Genomic DNA, 22710 nt, shown 5'->3' on the forward strand with positions numbered 1-22710 from the left:
GACCCTCGCCCCTGCCCCGGGCCCCTGATTCGCCCCGGACCCCTGGTCCACTCTGCTTGCTCCCGGTCCAGACCCTCGCCCCTGCCCCGGGCCCCTGGTTTGTTCTGCTCAACCCCTGCTCCCGGTCCAGACCCTCGCCCCTGCTCCGGATCCCTGGTTCGCCCAGGGGGTGACTGTTCCCGGCCTGGATTCCTCACCCTGATATCCTGTGCCCCCTGGACCTTCCCTCTGAACTACCCCCCAGAGACTGTTGTACACTTTGTTCACATTGTCACTTGGGTTTGTTCTGCCTCCTTGTGTGTTTGGTCTTGTGTTCGTTGTCTTGTCTGTTATCTTGTCTTCTATGTTGGTTTGTGTCCTCCCAGCTCTAGACACCTGTCCCCTCACTAGTCTCACGTCCATCCAGTCCCTCCTCTCCTGGCCCTCTAGTTCCCCCCTTTAGTTCTCCCCAGCCTCGTTCCCTGTTCCCTTCCCTTGTGTCCTTGTTCCTCTGTCCTCGTGTTGGTGTCTTGTTGGAATCCCTCCATGTCCTTGTCTGGGTGATAGTCTGCACCTGTGTCTCGTTATGTCTTGTTGCACACCTGTACGTTGTTCCTTGATTGTTCTCCCAGAGTATGCCCTCCTGTTTCCTTTGTTCTCTGTCGGTTCATTGTCATATGTTAGTGCGTTTCATCCCGGTGTTACTTGTTTATTTTTATATTAAATCTTTATTCTTTGAACCTGCACTGTCTGCCTGCCGTCTGCTTATGGGTCCTACCTCCATCTACCAGCCTCAAACCCTAACAGCTTATCCTGACGGGTAGGAAATGTTGATAGACATTTTGACATCTCCTACCTGACATTATGTGCTACCTATAAATTAAGCACAATAGTGGGTCGTAAGACATTCTGATAGACATTCCCTACCTGACAGGATGCGATACCCATGAAATCGAGAGTTTAACATGTTTTTGAATGATTTTTTAAGATACCCATCCACATCCATTGTATGACCAAAACGGTGGTAGAGCAATTATAAACTTTCTCGAAAATGCTAGCTTTGTCAACGTTTTGATCTGAACCATTGTATATGATTATAAGTAACCTTAAAACAGGGCTAAACAGGCATTTTCCCTTTACTACTCCTTTAAGCATTATAATGGGTGGTGAGAAGGTAGGCAGCCGACCCGACCTGTGATTCGGATCCAAACTGTAATGTGTTATAAATTGGCCCATGCTAAACTCCTCCACCTCCACGTTTCATGAAAATCAGTCAGGTAGTTTTTGCGTAATCCTGCTAACAAACCATAACAAACCAACACACGCTAGCCTACACGGGGGGCAGTGTTTCGGCAGTGTTAGCTTAGGCTACCGCTCTTGCATTGCAAGCCTGCCTGCCTCATCTCTGGTTAATGTCATCAAGAAGATGACAGACGTACACGGTAAAAGCTCATTTCAGAGGAGGCTGCAAAGACTTCAGAAAACGTACGGCCTACTGAAACCTCGAACATGTTATTCATAGGAGGGCTGCGGGGATGAGAAAAACAGGTCTCAATTTTCTAATACACAGTATCACGGAAACTCTGGGGCCTTTTCAAAAAGCACACTGAAAAACATTTGCTAAGGTGGATATAGATTCAGAGTACAGGGAATACTTACACAGGGGTCTAAAGAGTTTGGAGACGGAGGCTTTCACTGTTACAGATACTGAAAAGTACAGGGACGTCGTTCAAAGAGCAAAACCACTCATGACTAACGCATGTTCCTCATGAGGAAAGTGGTAAGATTTCTGCACTGCCTTGTGAGTTACCGCTTCAGTAGTTAGGGTTGAGAAGTGCGCCACCATCTGGACACTGGTAACACTGCCCCCGCTTTAACATAGGCCATTTAAATGGCCGTTAAAAAGACGGCTTAATATCATTGATATGCACAAGATCATCATGAGCTTGTCTGTATGATGAGAGCATAACCCCCAATAAAAAACGAGGATTCTATCAAACATTGTTAATTAGACAAACATTCACTCCAGCAGAACATTACCCATTTATTATTTTGAACACACACCTGGCAAAAACATTAGTGCAAATCATACACAGAACAATTCATATTGATAAAAGATTTAAATTATTAATAAATATACATTACTTATATTACATTGAGATGCCACAAGCACTTTTCACAGTTAAATTACTTTAAATTACTTTCTCTCCAATTATTTTGCAAATGCACTGTTCCGGTCAATCTCAATCAGCCAAGAGAAAAAATATTTTAAAACTGCACTAATTTTTAAAACTGCACTAATCCCAAGCACTTATTTCTGGGATCATTACAAATACTGGCAATTGTTTGACTTTGATGTTACTAATTTACCCCCCAACTATATGGAGGAATTACCCTGCTTAACCTATCCCAGTAATTCAAATCATAATGTGCCAGGTGAAATAAATACCAACATCACCTATTTCACACTTTGGACCATGAAGATGTTTTTGTCTTTCTGGCCAAAGATTTACACAAGCCACATGTAATGTATCAACAAAGCAAGAAAGAGACAAATACACTGAATGAAACCTAGACTAACATGTCAGAAACCAGACATAAGCCAAGTGACCAAATTAAATTAATGTTCCACATAAACATTCCAGTTTTCATTAATTTCCATTTCTCATATAGTTAGACAAACAATAAATATTTCAGTTCCACAATACACATACAGACCTGTATGCTTCTCTTCATCAAGAGAAATATTTCCCAGAATACAACTGATGTGCCTCTAACATCTGGCAGCATAGAGGGAGGTGAGCATAATTAAGCAAAATGTGCAATTAATCTATCGCCGTGGCAATGTTATCATAATAAATCAAGCAGAATGTAGAAAGCACTTTCTACTTGTCGATGCCTAATATTTATAGGAGCTTTGAAGTAATCAATTTCAATCTCAAATTCAATCAAATTGGGGGTTTAAATTCTGTGCAAATAATAATAATAATAATAACAACCTCAAGTGCTTAAAGGTGGGATAGGTAGTTTGCTTTTGGCTTTATTTGGTAAAATTGGCATAATATCCTTTCAGTTATCAGTAACAGAAGTGCTCTGAGAATAAACTTGGATCTCCGTGTTTACCGCTGCCTCTGTATTTTGGATTCAAAGAATGCACCGCGCCCGAATGTATTGACCAATCAGGATCTCTATCTCGCCACACCTACCAGTCATGTTTGGAGGGAGGGAGGGGTGGGTTCTTTTGAAAAAGATGACCAATCGGAGGCCTTGTTTACGTCAAACTACCTACCCCACCTTTAATGCTTGAGTCTTTACTTGGACCTAAAAACCAACATGTCTAAACTTACTTAAAGAAAAAAGTATCCTTTTTATCTGTTCCTTTGGCATAGCCAAATCTTTGGATAAAGTAGGTACTTTCTCTATATAACTCCTGTTACTAATGTCATAATATTACATTCTAAATAACTTAATGATCAAATAAAGGCTTCCTTTAATCTATAATGAATAGCTCTTGAGAAAAGATTATGATTACCGGCACTTTTCTTTCATGGGTTAAATCCAATACTTCTGACTACTGTACAATAGCATCAGCTCTCTTGTTGAACATTAAGCCAGTAATGTTCAACAAGAGAGCTAATACTATTGTACAGTACTGTCTTCTATGTAGTGCTATGCATTTAACCCTATTTTGATGTAAAAGTCAGAAGACAATGAGATTGCAAAACAGTAATACCCTGTAAATGTATATGGTTATTTGTCTGTAGCCTACCAATTCGTCAGTAACCAAAATATTATTAGGATAGCCTGTACATCTGTTACTAATCAAGCTCTCTCCATAAAATCCAAATGGACATACAGTATATGGTTATTGTCTATAGGCCTCACTTGTTGAGCATCATTCAAATTCACAGATATGGTTCAAAATCTTGACAGACTGAAAAAGGGACAATCCACTACAAGCTGTTAGCATGCATTAAGGATACAAACTAAAAGGCCACTGACAGCACACACAGACTAAAACAGTATGATTGCATGCCCAAATGATTGCCACCTGCAGCGTATGAAACCTGTTAGATAAACATGAGAATGGCCTCATCAGTTAGATCATTTCTTCAAATCATCACATTCTGTGATGTACACGACAATCACAGGTGAAGTACATCTCACAAAGTGCAGTCCTTTCCAAACAGTCGTTTGAAATAGACAATAAATCAATATATATATACAAAAAAAGTACTACAAAAGTGTCCAAATATAGGCCATTCGTACCGCCACCTATTGTGGCATTCATTGTCAGTTCTTTCATACTTTTTCAATTAAGTTGCAGGACAAGATCCATTAAGCCTCCACAGAATTTACAAGATCCTCTGTAGTTCTGTTTAGAAGTACATTTGCCATTTCATCCATGGCCCATTTACTGAGGCAGTGCATCAAAGGGCTTTCATACTGCAGGATCCTGTGAGGATAACAAATATGGAGAACAGGTTCAATTAAATTTCAATGAATATTTATAGAATTTCAGTCAATTCCAATATTTTATCTAAAATGAGATTCTAATTTAATATAGGTTTGCATGGTCAACATGCTTACTGGTGTTCTAGAGTCAAATGAAGAGTTGGAATCAGTCCTCCTCCCTATCACAATACAGTACATACAGAAGATCATACCTGCTGATCCCTTAATGGCTCCTGAGTTGTCATCTGTTCTTCTTTTACTGCAGATGTGGTGCCAACCTGCTGTAAGCCACAGCTAACTGGCTCAGCCACTCCCTCATGTGTCTGGTTGGGGAGATGTTCATCCTTCTTCGGCCGTGGGGAGTTTACAACAGCAGTGTTGATAGGGACTTCTTTGACACCATGCATTACCCTACTGGTTTGGTGTTGCGAGTTGACAGGTCGAACAATAGAAAGTGCAGCCGTCTTGAGGGCCTCTTGTCGTGGTTGGACACTTCTCTTTACAATGGTTTTAGATTTTTTGTTGGTCATGACTGCCTGTGCAGGTAAGATGGCTGGCCTCTTGGCTGGACTAGAACTATGGGCTCTGTTCTTCTGCTCGGGCACTTGCTTTTTCGTTTCAGAGCGAAGTACTCCTCGGCGAAGGTGACCATTATTTTCCTTAGTGAAGGAGACAACTCCATCTTTCCTTTTCTTCACCTCTTTAGGTTTCATGGGACAGACAGCCATGTGCTTGGTTCGGCTACGGCGGTAGGTGAACTCCCTACTGCAGTGTGGACAAACAAAGACCTCCTCGTCTGCTTGAGTGGAAGAGACTTTATTTGGCGAAGAGGCTGACTTGCTCCTCTGTGAAATGGCTTTTTGTACCAATAGTTTTTTCCTTTTGTTCAGAGCATTAAGCTTGTGCTTGGATGGTGCTTCTTGATTGGATTTGGGCCTGTTTGTTTGCCTTGCCCTGTGGGGAGCGTTTTGCCCATTCGTAGCATTGGTAGAGGCCAAAACTCCATTCTGGGCTTTAGCAAAGTGGCGAAGTGGGATGGGATTCTTCTTGGGGGTGTAACGTCTTTTGTCGCTGGCATTTGCACAAGAAAGAATGTGTTTGTGCAGCTCTGGCATGTTATCAAAGCTCTTGCCACATTTGGTGCATCGGATAGCCGTGTTGAAGGTTTGTGGGATGTTGTGGGTGGTGAAGTTCGTAGCTGAGGCCATAGAGCCACCAGGTGATCTGTTGTGGTAGGGAAATGGAGGCGGTTTAAAGCTGGGATAATGTTGGTTTATACCAAGGCGAACATCTGGACCTTTGAGCTTGGTTCCATCAGAAGCCAGTATCTTTATTGTTGTGAAGAGTTCTTCAGTGGCATCATCTAGATCTCCTTCATCTTTTGTGACACCATTTTTGGACTCTATTGTGGGACTGGGAGGTAAAGTCTCTGGGCTGACTTTTGTGGAGTTATTGTAGTTCTGGGGTCTTAGCTTGCCCTTCTCTTCCTCTGTGAATGCACATTGCTGGCCAGGATGCAGCTCTTCTTGGTGATGTTTTAGGTTGCAAAGATAGGCAAACTCCTTTGTGCATGAACTGCAAACGTAAATCTTGCCAACACCATGGAGGACTGAGCGATGCTCAAGCAAAGCGGAGGGGTTACCAAAGAGCAACACACAGAACTCACATTTATACGGCCACTTGTCAGAATGCTCACTCACGTGGTCGCCTAGTTCCTTCATTGAATGATACAGCTTATCGCACACATTGCACATGAAGTTCTTAGTGAAAGTCTCTTGTGGCTTGGTGTCGTTTACAGATTCCTCCACTTCCACAGCTGTTTCACAGGTGGTGGATAATATTTTAGGTCCCTTTTCATCAGTTGTTTCCTCTTTTTGGTCTGGTCCCTCTTCTTTTATGTCAGAAACTGGTGTGGGATTTGTGTCTCCAACAGGTGGACACTCAGATATGACTGCAGAGGTGGTTGAAAGGGTAACCGATTCTGCAATTGAGGATACCAGAATAGTGGGGTCAACAGTCTCATGACGAGGCAAGGAAAGAATCTGTTGCTGTTCAACATGACTTATGACCATCTGAGCAGGGAGTGGAGGGTCACCAGTGTTTTCTTGTACCGTAATAGCAGTAGGGACAAGATTCTCTGGAGCATCAAGAGCTATTGTGCACTCAATTAAAACAGTGTTGCTCGTAATATTGAATGAGTTAATAAGGGAATCATTCAGAGTCAAAGCAGGTGAAAATGGAACTTCGGAACCAATGGCAGAGTGAACCACAGGAGTGTTGAGAGCGATGCTGGGATCCGCAAGAAACATATGACCAGGTAGACCAAGAGTAGGGTCGAGGGGTTGGGATATGGTGACCAGGTTTGCAGAATTGGCAGTAGCCCAATCTGGCAGAGCAGCGCTCAACTCGCACTCGGCTGAATTAATCGGCTTGTCTGTGCAGATCACAAAAGGTTCCGTAGATATTTCCGGGGCCAGAACTTGGAGGGTATGTTGGTTTGTGGGTCCGGAGTTGGAAGATGTTGATGGTGCTAAAACGGTAAATAGCGAGGGAGCAGTCGGCAGCACAGTATGCGAAGTCGGAGAAGCAAGTGCAAAGGTGCACGGTGAGGCTGGCTGCACAGACGCCGGAGTAAGAGAGAAAGGGGGTGGGTTAAGTGTGGCCAATCCGAACATAAGTCCTTCAGTAGAAGGTGACATGTCTGAGGCAGTTACAATAGCAATGTCTGTGGCTAAAGGTTCCTCAGGACGCCCACATAGACCTAATCCTTGCTCTCCAACGAGATCTAGGTTTGGGTACTCATTCATCAGCACTTTCTCCAACATGCTGGTATCTGGCTTCCTCTTTTTAACGAGGGGCTGTGGAGCGATGTCTCCCTTTGTTTCTGAATCATCGGTGCCCTTTCTTTGCAAACTCAAATCCAACACTGCCTCCCCAGGGGCTTCATCTTCCGTTCTTTTGACAGCAGCAGAGAGATCTAAAGGCTGCTGGTTGCAGGAATTACCACCACTCATCAAGGGCCAGCTGTCAAGTAAGACATGCGTTGCCCTTGGCTCCTCTACAGGTGGACCTGTGGCGTTCTCGTCATTGCTGGACATATCAAGAGCGGGTGAACTGCAATTACTTTCCACCTGTGGTTCGTTGAGGCCCATAGAATCCCCTTGGTCTGGTGTCGTGTTTTCAACATTCGACGTAGGGCTTTGCTGTGGGGTATTAGGAGGAGATCCAGTCCTCCTCTTAAACCTCCCTGATCCTACTGGCAGGACAGTTAGGGAGAGTGGTGAGCAGAGATTCTGGCCATCTGTAATTAGGGCAAGAGTGGGTTTAAGGCCATCTTGTGTCTGTAGAAGCTGTTTCAGTTTAGGTGACAGAAAAACAGTTTTCTCCTTTTGGAGAACAATAGATTCCATATTATGAGGAAGGAGAGTTTCTATTAACGAGGATACAATTAAAGATGAGGATGAAGAGGAAAGGACTGACTCAGATTCCAGTTCAGTTTTTATTTGCGGTAGCAGAGGTGGTGTCGCGGTTCTCCTTTTTGTCAATGGTTGACCAAGGATTTCGTTCCCTGTAGCAACTTCCACATTTAGAGCTTGGCTGAACTGGGCAGGACTAAGAAACACAGCATCCAGTCCAACCAAGGTGGCAGACCCGGAGTTGACTTCTACTACTTCACAGCTGCTGATAGTGCTTGTTGACACTATCCTCCCATCAATATAAAAGCTGAGGTTCTCAGAGATGTTACTTGAAATGTCAAGCATATATTGCTCCTCTTGTTCTCCCTTACTCTCTTGAACTGCAACAGGGTTTGTGTCAGAAATGGGCTTGAGTTCCTCTTGAGATGTTGATAGCTTCTGGAGTGTTGTCTGTTGTGGCAATATGACCTTGCCTTTGAGCCGGAGGTGGCGTTCATGTAGCCTGCGCTGATGTCGTTGCATATTCGTATGCGCGCTAAAAACCTTTTTACAATACTTGCAAGCATGGCCACCTTGTAATTCTGGCCACCTTGTAATTCCATGCTCGTCAGAGACAGATTTCTGATCTCCCTCTACTGAACCGGTGGTACCAGAGCCATAATCACCCTCAGTCTTTAAGGAGTCCACTGGCTTGATCAATGAGCCAGGTCTCGCCCTCGCATTTTCATGCCTCCTCTCATGTCGTCTCCGGCCAACCTTTGAACCAAATGACTTGCTGCAGTATTTACATTTGAATGTATGTGTCTGGTGGTTTGCCAAAGCATGGATGTGCAAGTGACGTTCCAAGCCTTGCCTGCTGGTAAAATGTCTCTCACAGTGCTGGCAGGGGAATGAGTCATGGGATTCTGCATCAGCAGCATCAAGGTCAGGATCCTCTTGAGGCTCATGAGAGACTGATACTAAACCCTGATTAAGGTTTCCAGAGAATTTGTCCTCAGGTCTTTGGCAGGTTGTGTTTGAATCTACCAGCTCATCCGCTTTGAAGGATATCAAAGGGAGGTTGCATTGGGTTTCCTCAGATTCCTTGTCCTCAATCTCCTCATCGTCGTCGTCATCATCCTCCTCCTCCTCCTCCTCCTGCTGCTCCCCTACATTCTCATCCTCCCCGAGGTCTGATATGTATAAATGAGGAGAATCTTCCATTGACTCGGTGGCTTGTGTTCAATGCAAAGAAAGAGTGATGGGAGACCTTCTCAGGTTTCAAACCTATGATTGAATAAATATGACAATTAGACTAAATTAGAACAATTGTACTGCATCGTAGCTGTTCCAATATAACTTGGTTTTGATAGTATAAAAATGACAGTGATATACTTGTGATGTATGATGCTACAGTATGTCTATTCAAATGTTTCATTTTCAAACATGCAAAATGGGTAGGCTATGTGGTACTAAATGCTGCTCACCATACCGAGATTGAATCCATTTCTTCCGTTTTGTCTGATGATTAAAGTCTGTTGGAAGAAAAAATATTCAAACATCAGGGCTCAACATTTAGGCTTGTCTGGGACAAGTACATTTTATGTTCGGACAAGTGGACTTCCTCCTGCAGTTGTCCAGTGGATGAGTACTTTTTCTTAAAAAAAAAAATCTATTAATAGCCACAAAAATATGAATTCCTCCTTCAGTTGAAATCGGTCATGGCTGTCTGATCTAATCTTCTTAAAGCTACTTCCTCTAGTGTCAATTTCAAAGTTGTTCTGTGCTTGATGATCTTATTGTGCTACCATATCAAACGCTGTGATGTGTGATTCTCTTTACTGTAGGTTAGAAGAAAACATTAATGATGCTGCCAGATTGTCACAACAACTGGCCAGCCATCCACAACTGGTTGCTAGTTCCAGTCAAACCATTGATAATTTGAATTGTTCAACAAAATGTAGGTTATTTAAGACATGGAGTACCGCAGCGTCGTTACATTGGTACTGGGCGGTAGTAAATGTGATGGTTACAATATTGGGCAGCATACTTCAGCGTGGTTACTTTTATTGGCAGATCAAGTGGCTGTCCCAGAGCGATTCAGAGCACTGTCATCATAGACAACCGCTCATTCTAAAGTTCAAATTGGAATGGAAGACCGTTCAGGTTGCATATTGTGTGTACAATATATGTTTTCACATTTCAACGTCTATAGGTTGTTTTATATATGGATTTTACCACTGTATTATCTTTTTAACTTTGTGTTCGGTGGGGAAAGCATCCCTGATTGAAAATCAGCATCATCGTGTTTAATAGATTTTTTAAAAGGATCATTAACAAATCAATAGTCAAATTTGTTATTTGCACTATAATTGCTTTTTCAAAAGCACAATTAACTTTGGCTCTTGGACAAGTAAAAGATTAATTTGCTTGTCTGAAGGACAAGTACCTGAGAAAGATGAATGTCGAGCCCATGATAGAAAAATAAGCACAATCAATGCTGCATTTCATAGAGCATTATTGAAAAGCCAATGCAACCACCTACACATCAGTAATTTTGGGCCAGGCTGCATTTTAAACAATACTACTCAGACACAAGCACAGTAGGATAAATGGCCTTTTCACCTGCTCCATTTAGGCAGGACTAATAACAGCACTGTAGCCTTCCTCGAGTTCATGGGCTGATCATTGTAAAATATAGCGTCAAATAAAATGTAATTTAACGTGCATGTCATGCATACAAGTCCTCATAACAAACACAATTGTAAACAAAAGGGATAGCGCTTCCGAATTTCTATGTTGAAGTGTTTAGACTTTACCATTTGTCAGACATATACATCATTAGGCAAGAGGTGATGGCTAGATGAAATCCTATTGAAACTCGTTACAGTAGCTATTAGATAAAATACATACGAATGTAACAACGCACTAAAGCCAGGCTCTCAGATTTAGCAAGGCCGTGACGTGCGTTTGGTCGGCATAAGACGTGCGACCTTGCAATGCAAATAAACATGAGATAATGAATGTAAATATTGTGATTGTACGCGAGCTAAATGCGTGTGTCTTGTAAAGATGGTTGCAAATATGCAGGGTGCACCTAACGTTATCCCAAACAACACTGATCCAGACAGCTTTAGATCGTGTCCACTGAAAGGTCACCTGTCTGGCTGCAGGCATCCATGCCCCGTACGTGCCCACTGGCCACCCACTTACTAGCGAGCAACCGTACCGACTAATTAAACTCCTAAAACACAAATATCATATTTCTAAAGTAAATTTTACTAAGCAAAATCAGCTGTCACTGATCGTTAACACAACAAATGTAAATACGCAAGCTAGCTAGCTATGCTAAAAGCTAAGCAATGTAAGTTAAAGTTAAAGGTTCGCGTCGTTGGCATTGCAGTCATTTTGACAGCATCTCCTGGTATGCTGTGTAGTTATGTTTATCGTATTTACAATTCCACAACATACTTTTCTTTACAGATGTATCTTGCACGTAGGCTCTGTTTGTTATTCCTTTGACGCAGGCTGCGGCTGTCAGTAGCACGGATGGTCAATAGAGGCTTGTCTCCCCGATTGTAGCGCAACAGCAGCTCTTTCACGGTTTCGATTGGCTGGGATATATAGAGAAGAAATTCTGGACCAATCAGCAACGGGTTTGTTGGGAACGGGGAGAAAAAAATACAACGCCAAGGCTACATTCAAGATCGGAATTCTGCTCACATCGTTCCTTAATTTCATTTAGTTTAGTTGTAGGCCTTCAATCAACCAAATTACAGATTCTGAACCCTCTATAATCTGCAACATAAATTAAGTACCACCTCGATACACTTTGTTTATTTGTTCTCTTGTATATTTGTTTTTTTTCTTGTATATTTTGCATCTATTGTGCATTTTTGTTTTGTCTTTTTATTTTCAATTGAGTCTTCTTTGTTGCTATATACCGAAACTGTAAAGCGCAATTTCCACCCGGCATCAATAAAGTACCTAGCAAAATAGGCTACTACATACCCTACCTACCCAAATGGTAAAGGCTAGTTCCCATACACACAGAGGCTGTTTAGTGTTACATTCAATACATCCATGGTTACATCACATTCCATTCCATTCCATTAACACAGTCATTAAGCAGACGCTTTTATCCAAGTTAAGTTAGGTTTAGGGTTGGGTTAAGTTTAGTGTTTGACTGGTCTCTGCGTTTATTTGAACTATCCACTACCCTACGAAAATTGATAACATCCACAACTTCCTTGCAACATCAGTGACAATAGTATTTCCCTTACAATTTCATGTAGTTAGGTCATTGTCCACTAGAGGGCACTGTGGCACAATATAAAGAAATTGGTCATTTCTCTACTCAACTCGTATGCAGTTGTACATCCAGTAAAGATGTACAGTACCTTGCTTTGTTGTGAGATATAGAAATATGTAATTTATTAGCCTATATAACTAGGCCTTCAGATACTTGTAGGTGTTAATCCTCATAATATGTTAATGTTACTAAAGAACACTGAATCGAATTGAATTTAATTGAAATTGTCAATCTTTATATTTACACCTTTTCACGATGATCCTTTGGTGAAATTAATACATTTTGCCATAGTTTCATAACAAATACAGAGTGTGTAGCCTTCTTCTCTACAATTCCCGGTGGACTAAGATATAATATAAAATTCATAATTACAATATTTCAAAGGTTGTTTATTGGCCTCACGGTAATTACACACCAACACACAAGAATACACAACACACACACACACACACACACACACACACACACACACACACACACACACACACACACACACACACATGCATTTTCAGTGGTGGCCAGTGGAATTTATCATTTCCCCCATCCAAGCTGTCCTCCTCCAGGGGCAGCTAGGAGCAGTAGTGGGCAGCCACAGCAGTGGCGCCTGGGGACCAAGTCCAAGTCCTCAGTCCTAGGACCCCCCACAGGACTTTTTTTTATTTTATTTTTTTATATTGGAGTTCCATGTGGAGGGAACCCGAGTGAGCATGGGGAGAACATGCAAACTCCACAGAGAAAGGCCAACGAGAGCCCATGTGGGAATCGAACCAGCACCTACTTGCTAAGGCAACATTACCACCACATTAACCACAATAAGATTATGTAACCAACTATAATAGAAGGCAACAGTACCACCACATTAACCACAATAAGATTATGTAACTAACTATAATAGTGGGAAGGGTAGTTTTTTTTTCATTCTTGAAAAAAATATTGGGACAAACACAGTTGACACTTAACCCACGGTGGCTTTGAAGAATGCTTCTATTGCCCCCAACGCTCACCAGTCCTCTGTGTTCTCAACAATTGTCAATTGAGTCACAAGCAGCTTCCTTGCATTAATCCAGCACCTACACTGATGGACAGAGTCTCTGTTCTCATGGCATATCTCCGCCTCCGGATCCATGTTAACATAGAGAACATTCTTTGGAGGGAGGGAGTGCATAGGGCCTACATGTGTGTAATGCCAACCTATGGGTGGCTTTCTGATGTGTTATGTGAGCGTTGTGGGCTTTTTTGGCGGGTTATTTACTGAGGGGGCTTTTCTCACATCAAACTTTGTGATGCTGTAGGCTTTGATAAGAGTTAGAATGCTGTGTGTCCAGCTCAAGATTGGGATGTGGCAGAGAGGCCTTCACAGGGGCTTCTCTCATGCGTGACTCAACACTAGACTGAACAAGCTGACCTCTGCCACCTTTATAATGTAAGCAATGGTTTGAGGGGAGACATGGATGACTAAGAGAAAATGATGTGAATTCTGTATGAAACTTTGGAAACACCGGAAACAGCTGGGAGACTAACTGACAGAAAGAACAGTAAATACTGGTCCTAACTGTACTGCATTTTCATGTTGTTGAACATTGAGTTGTTAGTGGCACAATGCACCCAATAGGCCTGGGTTTCTGCTTTAATGTTTGGCCTTTAATAGTGTACGCTGGTGTGCCATGATTTGCACCGGGACAACGATTTATTCACCTTATCAAAACAATTCAACTTTACGATAAGTATATGCATCTGAATACGTCCTCTCACCACCTCAATGTCCAATTGAAAGCAGAAAGATGTTGGTGCTGAATGAGCATTTCCCACTGTGCAGTAGTTCAGTAGTGAAGACCACACTCCCAAAGTGCTGAGTTGAGTTACAGATATCATGCATGTCAGTGTTGCCACTTGCCACCATTTGTCGAGGACTTGCATGCCATCTTTTGTGACTTCGATTGAACTATGATAAATGTCAGAGGACTAGGTTACAATCTACTTATAGCATAACATGCTATGCCTTAACCTTTTAGCATATATTGTACGAAGCGAATACCGACTTGGGACTTAAAATCACTGTTCACTGGAATTTCGAAGAAACCCACGAGTCACAAACTTTAAACGGGACTAGGACTTCACATGACTGGAATAGGATTTCAAAGACACATCCAAAATGGATTCATGGTTAGAAAAATCAACATACAGTATAGGGCTGGGTATCGATTTGAATTTCAAGAATCGATTCCGATTCACATGGTTCAGAATCGATTATCACGATTACATTTGATTCGATTCAATTCAATATCGATTCAGTTAGTGTTACTAAAACCTGAATTAGATGACTGCCCAGTTGCAACACATCAATACTAATATTATATTGACATTTGACAGCAAATGAATATGAAATATTGGTAGTTAATGGCTGAAAGTCTGAAACTGTTGAAAATGGCAAGGACCAATCCCCCTCCCAGAATGTAGTATTGCTTTCAAAAACATGCTGTGGGCAGAATTAGATTCAAAATGAAATTTGTGTTTAGGTAGTTACTTAATTAATAAAAATATTTATTGGATATGAAAAAGATTCAGAACAAAAGCTGCAATTGTACTGGAACTCTATTCACCCCAAAGCTGTTAAAGGTGTAGTAAAGGGAAAAATCATGTTTAGCCCTGTTTTAAGGTTACTTATGATCATATACAATGGTTCAGATCAAAACGTTGACAAAACTAGCACTTTTGAGAAAGTTGATAATTGCTCTACCACCGTTTAGGTCATACAATGGATGTGGGTGGGCACCTTGAAAAATCATTCAAAAACATCAAGCTCATAAAAAGAAAGAAAAAGCAATCAAGCCGCATGTACACTGTGCGATAAAACCCACGATTCTGAGGTCGTAAGGTGGTCGTGGGTCGTGATTCATTGCTATGACGTTCTACGACGAGGCTACGACCTCCCGACAAAATATCTGGTAGGGCTATGTCAGATATTTTCGTCGTAGATCGCAGATCACATAGACGTTTAGCCAAGATGAATCGTGGGCATAATCGTGGCTGACAGAAATCGTATAGTGTGAATACAAATCGCATAGTGTGAATACACACGTCGTATGGTCGTATGGTCTTGAGACAGAGTCCTGGTCGTACAGTGGGAAGGGATCCCTGATCACCGAAGATTTTTTCAGTCGCACAGTGTAGCCTACATGCGGCTTTACGCAAGAGACACATTTGAACTAAGTAGGCTACCGAACGTGCAACACTAACAGGGGATTCTAAAATTCAAATTTCGATTCAAAATCGGAACATCGATTTCTTGAACCCAGGCCTAATACACAGTACCGGGAGAAAAACGTGCCAACAGTAAATTAGATGCAGAGTATCCTGTCGAGCCAGACACTGGCTTGCGCAAATGACATGTGCGATGGTGTACGGAAGTGAAGGAAGCGAGGGGACCACAATACCGCTGTGTACTGACTGGGCCCATCAATGTACAGTGTTTCGGTGCTGAACAATAGGACTCTTACAGAGGCAGAGTGTCACATAACCGCAATGCATGTTCCCGGCTGCCGGGCACAAAGCCGGGCCTCTCGTGAGTGTACAGTCATGTCATTGCGACAGAAAATACCACTTCTGTACGTCCCAGCACACCAGATGTGCAGCACATGCAAGCGCGCGCGCACACACACGCACATACTGTACATGTGGACATGTATGTATAGTACACATGTTCACACACGCACTCACGCACTCACGCACGTGCGCGCACACACACACACACTGTACATGTATAGTACACATGTGCACACACACACTGTACATGTATAGTACACATGTTCACACACACACATACACACTGTACATGAACACATGTAGTACACAGGTTCACACAAACACACACACACACACACACCCTACACATGCACATATACATTATGCACCCCACACATACTCTCGCATACCACTTTTGGACCCCTAAGCCTCCAAAGACCCATAAACACACATGCATATGAACACACCCTATCCTGTACTCCCCGTCACGTCTCCATACACACACATACTTAGGGATGATCTCTGACCCCCTTAAAGTAACACACCATATGCACTCTGCACAAACTCGTCACACATGCAGGCGCGCATGCGCATACAGACACACACACACACACAAACACACACACACACACACACACCATTTTTCTCTCACATGCTAAACACATATTCTCCAGCAAACAAACAAACAAACTTGGGCACACACAGAGTACCGCATGCTCCCTAATAGTCCACACATCCCCTGCCTGCACAAACACACATCACACACACACACACACACACACACACACACACACACCCTACCCGCTCGGTGCTCTCCCCCTGTCACCCACACTTGCCTCCCTCACCACCCACCTACTTCCCCCACCCTTTGGCTCAGCTGTCCGGCGCACTCAAGGCCCACCACGGGCTGACATTCTCTCCATGACATCAGGGAGCTCATGCACTTTCACAGCCAGGCATGTGTCACTCCCTCTCCTGCGCGCTCGCCGGCTGGTCTGGGCCCACGCTCGCAGGCCGGAGCCGGGCGTTCATGTCAACTCCCCACGGAGAACAGACATAGACACACACACACACGCTACTGTAGCTACTTGCACGGAGGTAAAAAAGCCCGCTTTCATACGGATGCCCTGCTGACATCGCGTAGAGGCCTCTGGTCTAAATATGCCAGGATTGCATTTCTGGGATATTTGAAAAGAAGTGTGTCAACGTCAACTCCGGCATTGCCTACGGTAGCGTAGGTGAAGACCACACACTGCGCGTGGGGCCGGTGCGGCATACCGTCGCCTCACAGCGGGGAGGTCGTGGGTTCGATTCCCGCATGGGGTCATCTCCCAGGTCTTTCTGTGTGGAGTTTGCATGCATGCATGTTCTCCTAGTGCTCACTTGGGTTCCCCCCCACATAGAACCCTGATCAGAAAAACATGCAGACAAAGACAGAGGACAAATTTCAGCGGCGACCGCTTCAGCACGCGCACGCGTGTGTGTGTTCTGTGTCGTTGCACGTGTGCTGTGTGTCACTGCATGACTCTAAATAAAAGACTAAAAAGCCGCCATGTTTGTTTATGTAAAGTTTGTGTTGAGGACCCCAGGAAGAATAGCTTGTATAGGAATTTACTCAAGGCTCTTCTATCTGAATCTTCCTGTCCTCTCCTATGAACAAAGGAGAGCCTTGAGTAGTAATTAATAAATTCCTTTACAAGCTGCTGCAGCGCTAATGGGGATCCAAATAAACTGAACTAAACCTCCCCTGGCCAGAACTATCTGTTACATTGACAATTAAGCATTTCATGTAATGCATTGTCCACTTTCGCAAATGGATTCAGGCTTCTATAGTTGAGGATGAATGAGCGTTTATTACACTGCAACGCAGAGGTAGTTTACACAGAGTCGCTGTCAGGTGAAAACCACTTATCTCCAAAATGGCAAGTTTTCAGAATGTTGAAAAGAACATTCCAATTCCTATGTTTCTGAACATAAAATCACATATGATGAGTTGTTTAGAATACGTCTGAGGGTTGGGAGGTGTTCAGAGGTTGTAAAGGGTAGGCCACAAATAAAAGATAGGAAAAACGTTCTCCAAAATGGAGTTACGTGGTTTTCATCTGACAGCGACGATAGTTTACATATAATTCAAGATTCAAGATTCAATATCAGCTTTATTAGCCATATAGCCGTATCAGGCTCACACACACTAGAAATTTGACTAGGGTTAAGACATACGCTGATGCAGATAACATAGGACAGGGTGCAGGACACAACAGGACAGTGCAAATGCAGCACAATAAACAGTGCAAATACAAAATATAAGATACAAAATACAGTGCAAACCAAATACAGTGCAATAAAAAAATTACCATATACTGTTTAAAAAAGGGAGGCACAAATGCAATTTACGTACTATACAGAATGGAGTGTGGTGAGTGTATGTACTGTACAGTGAGTGTAGTGTGACATCTGAGCGATGTTACTACAGGTATGTATGGGTGCACAGTTCAAGATTCAAGAACGTGTGTGCCGTTGAGGTGTGTGGACCAATCAGAGGTCGCGTGCAAGTGGTGCAAGGGGTGTAGAGTCAGTGTGTGGGGGGGCGTCGTGGAGGGACACAAGCCTTGTTGATGAGTCTGATGGCCGTGGGAGAGAAGCTGTTTTTGTGGCGCGAGGACCCGGTCCAGATGGAACGCAGTCTCCTGCCAGAGGGGAGTGGGTCAAAGTGACCGTGACCGGGATGGGAGGGATCGGCCACATCATGTTTTGTTTTATGGGCAATGTTTCATGCCTGCTCCTTTAATTCGGCTGATGTTCCCGCCTATGGGTCCTTCTGCACTCAACGCACCCATGGGTGCTCCACAGGTGCTCTGCATTCTACAATTACAACTGTGTTTATGATTGGTGCCCTTTTTGGGACTTTTGTATATTTTGTATATGTCCATGTTTCTCATTCACCTTATAGCTGACGAAGGCTCCACGCCGAAACGTTCTCTTTCTGCCCATTAAAATGGCAATTTAATATAGCCTACCATGAGTGCCGGTCTCTCCTTTTTTCATTTTATGGGCAAAACCACAACATAATTCTCCACATTGCCGGGTTTCTGTCACAGATGGATCTGTCTCTGTGTAAATGACACTAGATCCTAGGCCTTAATACCATTGTTCCGCTGCACAAGAACGCATTGTCTTTGTGGCGCGGAGAATGTATCTGGGCCTGCTTCCGTATGCTAGTGCTGACTGATGCCCTTCACAGGGTAGGGGGTTGGTAGGGGTCTGGTAGGGGGCAGATTTGGGGTCTGGTAGGGGGTTGGTAGGGGGCTGGTAGGGTGCTGGTTGGGCGTTGGTTGGGGGTTGGTTGGGGGCTGGTTGGGGGCTGGTAGGAGCAGGGTAGGGGTCTGGTAGGGGTCTGGTAGGGGGCTGGATGGGGGTTGGTAGGGGGCTGGTAGGGGGTTGGTAGGAGCAGGGTAGGGGTCTGGTAGGGGGTTGGTAGGGGGTTGGTAGGGGGCTGGTAGGGGGCTGGATGGGGGTTGGTAGGGGGTTGGTAGGGGGCTGGTAGGGGGCTGGATGGGGGTTGGTAGGGGGTTGGTAGGGGGCTGGTAGGGGGTTGGTAGGGGGTTGGTAGGGGGCTGGTAGGGGGTTGGTAGGGGGTTGGTAGGGGGCTGGTAGGGGGTTGGTAGGGGGTTGGTAGGGGTCTGGTAGGGGGTTGGTAGGGGGTTGGTAGGGGGCTGGTAGGGGGTTGGTTGGGGGTTGGTAGGGGGTTGGTAGGGGTCTGGTAGGGGGTTGGTAGGGGTCTGGTAGGGGGCTGGTAGGGGGTTGGTTGGGGGTTGGTAGGGGGTTGGTAGGGGGCTGGTAGGGGGTTGGTAGGGGTCTGGTAGGAGGTTGGTAGGGGGTTGGTAGGGGGTTGGTAGGGGGCTGGTAGGGGGCTGGTAGGGGGCTGGTAGGGGGCTGGATGGGGGTTGGTAGGGGGCTGGTAGGGGGCTGGATGGGGGTTGGTAGGGGGTTGGTAGGGGGTTGGTAGAGGGTTGGTAGGGGGTTGGTAGGGGGCTGGTAGGGGGCTGGATGGGGGTTGGTAGGGGGCTGGTAGGGGGCTGGATGGGGGTTGGTAGGGGGCTGGTAGGGGGCTGGATGGGGGTTGGTAGGGGGCTGGTAGGGGGCTGGATGGGGGTTGGTAGGGGGTTGGTAGAGGGTTGGTAGGGGGTTGGTAGGGGGCTGGTAGGGGGCTGGATGGGGGTTGGTAGGGGGCTGGTAGGGGGCTGGATGGGGGTTGGTAGGGGGCTGGTAGGGGGTTGGTTGGGGGTTGGTAGGGGTCTGGTAGGGGGTTGGTAGGGGGTTGGTAGGGGGTTGGTAGGGGGCTGGTAGGGGTCTGGTAGGGGTCTGGTAGGGGGTTGGTAGGGGGTTGGTAGGGGGTTGGTAGGGGGCTGGTAGGGGGTTGGTAGGGGTCCGGTAGGGGGTTGGTAGGGGGCTGGTAGGGGTCTGGTAGGGGGTTGGTAGGGGGTTGGTAGGGGGTTGGTAGGGGGTTGGTAGGAGGCTGGTAGGGGGTTGGTAGGGGGTTGGTAGGGGGTTGGTAGGGGGCTGGTAGGGGGTTGGTAGGGGGTTGGTAGGGGGCTGGTAGGGGGTTGGTAGGGGGTTGGTAGGGGTCTGGTAGGGGGTTGGTAGGGGGTTGGTAGGGGGCTGGTAGGGGGTTGGTTGGGGGTTGGTAGGGGGTTGGTAGGGGGCTGGTAGGGGGTTGGTAGGGGTCTGGTAGGAGGTTGGTTGGGGGTTGGTAGGGGGTTGGTAGGGGGTTGGTAGGGGGTTGGTAGGGGTCCGGTAGGGGGTTGGTAGGGGGTTGGTAGGGGGCTGGTAGGGGGTTGGTAGGGGGTTGGTAGGGGTCTGGTAGGAGGTTGGTTGGGGGTTGGTAGGGGGTTGGTAGGGGGTTGGTAGGGGGCTGTTAGGGGGTTGGTAGGGGGCTGGTAGGGGGTTGGTTGGGGGTTGGTAGGGGGTTGGTAGGGGGTTGGTAGGGGGCTGGTAGGGGGTTGGTAGGGGGTTGGTAGGGGGCTGGTAGGGGGTTGGTAGGGGGTTGGTAGGGGGTTGGTAGGGGGCTGGTAGGGGGTTGGTAGGGGGTTGGTAGGGGGTTGGTAGGGGGTTGGTAGGGGGTTGGTAGAGGGTTGGTAGGGGGTTGGTAGGGGTCTGGTAGGGGGTTGGTAGGGGGTTGGTAGGGGGTTGGTAGGGGGTTGGTAGGGGGCTGGTAGGGGGCTGGTAGGGGGTTGGTAGGGGGCTGGTAGGAGGTTGGTTGGGGGTTGGTAGGGGGTTGGTAGGGGGCTGGTAGAGGGTTGGTAGGGGGTTGGTAGGGGGCTGGTAGAGGGTTGGTAGGGGGCTGGTAGGGGTCTGGTAGGGGGTTGGTAGGGGGCAGATTTGGGGGCTGATAGGGGTTGGTAGGGGGTTGGTAGGGGTCTGGTAGGGGTCTGGTAGGGGGTTGGTAGGGGGCTGGTAGAGGTCTGGTAGGGGGTTGGTAGGAGGTTGGTAGGAGGTTGGTTGGGGGTTGGTAGGGGGTTGGTAGGAGGGTGGTAGGGGGTTGGTAGGGGGTTGGTAGGAGGGTGGTAGGGGGTTGGTAGGAGGTTGGTAGGAGGTTGGTTGGGGGTTGGTAGGGGGTTGGTAGGAGGGTGGTAGGGGGTTTGTAGGAGGTTGGTAGGAGGTTGGTAGGAGGTTGGTTGGGGGTTGGTAGGGGGTTGGTAGGGGGCTGGTAGGGGGTTGGTAGGGGGCTGGTAGGGGGTTGGAAGGAGGCTGGTAGGGGGTTGGTAGGAGGTTGGTAGGAGGTTGGTTGGGGGTTGGTAGGGGGTTGGTAGGAGGTTGGTTGGGGGTTGGTTGGGTGTTGGTAGGGTGTTGGTAGGAGGCTGGTAGGGGGTTGGTTGGGGGTTGGTAGGGGGTTGGTAGGGGGTTGGTAGGGTGTTGGTAGGAGGCTGGTAGGGGGTTGGTTGGGGGTTGGTAGGGGGTTGGTAGGGGGTTGGTAGGGGGTTGGTAGGGGTCCGGTAGGGGGTTGGTAGGGGGTTGGTAGGGGGCTGGTAGGGGGCTGGTAGGGGGTTGGTAGGGGGTTGGTAGGGGGTTGGTAGGGGGCTGGTAGGGGGTTGGTAGGGGGTTGGTAGGGGGCTGGTAGGGGGTTGGTAGGGGGTTGGTAGGGGGTTGGTAGGGGGCTGGTAGGGGGCTGGTAGGGGGTTGATAGGGGGTTGGTAGGGGGTTGGTAGGGGGTTGGTAGGGGGCTGGTAGGGGGTTGGTAGGGGGTTGGTAGGGGGCTGGTAGAGGGTTGGTAGGGGGCTGGTAGGGGGCTGGTAGGGGGTTGGTAGGGGGCTGGTAGGGGGTTGGTAGGGGGTTGGTAGGGGGTTGGTAGGGGTCCGGTAGGGGGTTGGTAGGGGGTTGGTAGGGGGCTGGTAGGGGGCTGGTAGGGGGTTGGTAGGGGGCTGGTAGGGGGTTGGTAGGGGGTTGGTAGGGGGTTGGTAGGGGGCTGGTAGGGGGTTGGTAGGGGGCTGGTAGAGGGTTGGTAGGGGTCCGGTAGGGGGTTGGTAGAGGGTTGGTAGGGGGTTGGTAGGGGGTTGGTAGAGGGTTGGTAGGGGGTTGGTAGAGGGTTGGTAGGGGTCTGGTGTAGGGTTGGTAGGGGGTTGGTAGGGGGTTGGTAGGGGGTTGGTAGGGGACTGTGGTTGGCTGCAGAGATGGAGGACTGGGGGAGGGGAAAGACAGCAAAAATGCACAGGCAGGAGTCAGGACAGCTCTGGAATTTATTTCACACACACACACACACACACACACACACACACACACACACACACACACACACAGACGCAAACACACACAGAACATACACACTTACGCAGATACACACAGGCATGAGTGCCATACAGACACTCACACCAAGTTCCTGTTTACGCCTGCACACTACTACTATACACTACAGGGTTATGAGAGAGATATTGTACATGTGAGGCAGGGAGTGTGAATGTGTGTGTGTGTGTGTGTGTGTGTGTGTGTGTGTCTGTGTGTGTGTACGCCCATGCCAGCACGTCTGTTCATCTGTGAACATCATGTGTGTTT

The 22710-nt window shown here is 46.5% G+C and overlaps 1 protein-coding gene across 1 annotated transcript; it reads right to left on the reverse strand.

Annotated features, from left to right (window-relative positions):
* Window positions 1-2154: 2154 nt before the first annotated feature.
* Window positions 2155-8475, reverse strand: prdm2a (PR domain containing 2, with ZNF domain a). The gene is made up of 2 exons (XM_084436330.1): window positions 4647-8475; window positions 2155-4435 (listed from the first exon to the last, which is right to left on the reverse strand). The coding sequence occupies exons 1-2, from the start codon at window positions 8370-8372 to the stop codon at window positions 4421-4423; spliced, it is 3741 nt and encodes a 1246-aa protein (XP_084292456.1). The 5' UTR covers window positions 8373-8475; the 3' UTR covers window positions 2155-4420.
* Window positions 8476-22710: the final 14235 nt, after the last annotated feature.

This window comes from Borostomias antarcticus (genome assembly GCF_949987555.1).
Source record: "Borostomias antarcticus genome assembly, chromosome: 3".
NCBI lineage: Eukaryota > Metazoa > Chordata > Actinopteri > Stomiiformes > Stomiidae > Borostomias > Borostomias antarcticus.

Excerpts from the sequence above, each read along its gene's own strand:
- prdm2a (XM_084436330.1), bottom strand. The coding sequence starts at position 8,372 with ATGCAACGACATCAGCGCAGGCTACATGAACGCCACCTCCGGCTCAAA.